The sequence below is a fragment of the Perkinsus marinus genome (assembly GCF_000006405.1).
Source record: "Perkinsus marinus ATCC 50983 genomic scaffold scf_1104296928128, whole genome shotgun sequence".
Lineage (NCBI taxonomy): Eukaryota > Perkinsozoa > Perkinsida > Perkinsidae > Perkinsus > Perkinsus marinus.
Window position 1 is genome coordinate 38236 of NW_003216943.1, and position 1704 is coordinate 39939.

Sequence of the window (1704 nt, forward strand, 5' to 3'; positions counted from 1 at the left end):
AAATGTGTACGCATAAACACGATTGTGACGCCGAATTGACGTCACGATGCGCACAATATGAAACTCGAAGAGTAGAGATCAACTATCCACTAATCACTGGTATTAGAGTTTCACCCATTTTACGTGAAGTGGCGTCGTAAAACTCTGTGAAAAACGCGGTGATATGCAGTAGTCGTGAAATATATTTTTCACTACTGTTTTTCATATCACTAGGGTGGTGAAACTTCATTTGTAAGAAACCAGCACGCGAGTTAAAGAGTTTTGGGATACCCGGAATAAACTACTCACTAATAAAACAACAATACTCACATATTCTAAATCTACGAAAATTCTCTATTTTATGTTCACTCCGATTTCCTCTGTCCCTTTTGAAAACTGGAGTTTCACCGCCCTAGTGATATGAAAAACATATTTCACGGCTACTGCATATCACCGCGAATATCATCGCGTTTTTCACTTCACGTAAAACGGGTGAAACTTCAATACATCTACCATAGCCCGAAAAATGTACATTTTTTCTGTCGTATAAATTTCTTCAACAAACGTGAAATATACAAATGCTTCTCAGTTGGCCAGCACCTACCCCTAAAACGGTCAGTTCTGGGTGAGCACAACGTCGGCTCACAACTATCTGCGATTGCCTGAGAAAACATGCACATGATGATGCACAGCTACACGTGTTGGTGACAATATGAAAATTCTGAAAAAAAAACTTCTACCCGAAATCGTTTGGGAGCTCCTGAGCTCAGCTGAGTAAGCAAACATATACTCCAACATTGCTCACTAGTACGCCACGCGTTCGGCGAACTTACCTCTGAAACTCAGTTGAGGCATATACCTCCGGTTGAAATTCACGGGCCGATATTTTTCGTGGCCATAAAAAGTTTTTCGTGAAAAATTTTATATTTCCCAAAGTTTTTAATTTATTTTTTTTTGTCGTGTTCTGATTTTTCCTATTTGTGGGAAAATAATTTGCACTCACGCGCCCTCGAAACAATGAGAATTGCAATATATAAGATGTGTGCCAATTTGATATGTAAATGTGTGTTTTCTATTGCCGGGATTAATGATAGTAAACAACTTGTCGCTATCACAGTCGAAGGAAGGTTACTTTTATAACATCACATGTTCATACCAATACTAAACGAATATTTGCATATCAAATTGACCCGCACTATATCAAAGGGAATCTTAGGTTCAGAGTTGGTAGATACGGATTAGGTCCGATACTGTACATTTTCGATATCGAAACCGCATTTGCATATCAAATTACCCCCACAAACTCTTTGCTTTAACTTACTTCAATTTTCTTGTCAATCTCAGAGACTCTATTACAACTACGTGGTAGCGTTTTCGATAGTGAACTTGGTCCTAAACAGTGTATGGGGGGGGAATATGCACATGGTCAACTACGTGTGTTGGTGATGACAATATTCGAAAATTGTAAGAAAATTTCGGGAGATTTTATTAGTTTTTTGTGTAAATTTCGAGTGTTTGTTTTGTGTTGATAACATGAAAATCCCTGTTAGTTTTTGTACACTTCTACGCGAATTCATGCCTTAACTTTTATAGTTGAAATCTCTTGAGCTCAGTAGCTGAGGAAAGAAAACATATATTCCTCCAACACTGGAGTTTCACCCGTGATATGAAAAACATATTTCACGTTCGACTGCGCGAAAAATTCATGTGAGCAATGGAGTTTCA

General features: G+C 38.1%; 1 protein-coding gene across 1 annotated transcript in view; it reads right to left on the bottom strand.

Annotated features, from left to right (window-relative positions):
• The window catches only part of Pmar_PMAR010018 (hypothetical protein), a gene marked incomplete at both ends in the record, with an annotated part of 4175 nt that overhangs the window by 1848 nt on the left and 623 nt on the right, over positions 1-1704 (bottom strand). The window contains 2 exons of the mRNA XM_002788415.1: positions 584-641; positions 1301-1371. Of these exons, the coding sequence (XP_002788461.1) occupies positions 584-641; positions 1301-1371 (129 nt within the window). The remainder of the gene's footprint in view (positions 1-583; positions 642-1300; positions 1372-1704) is intronic.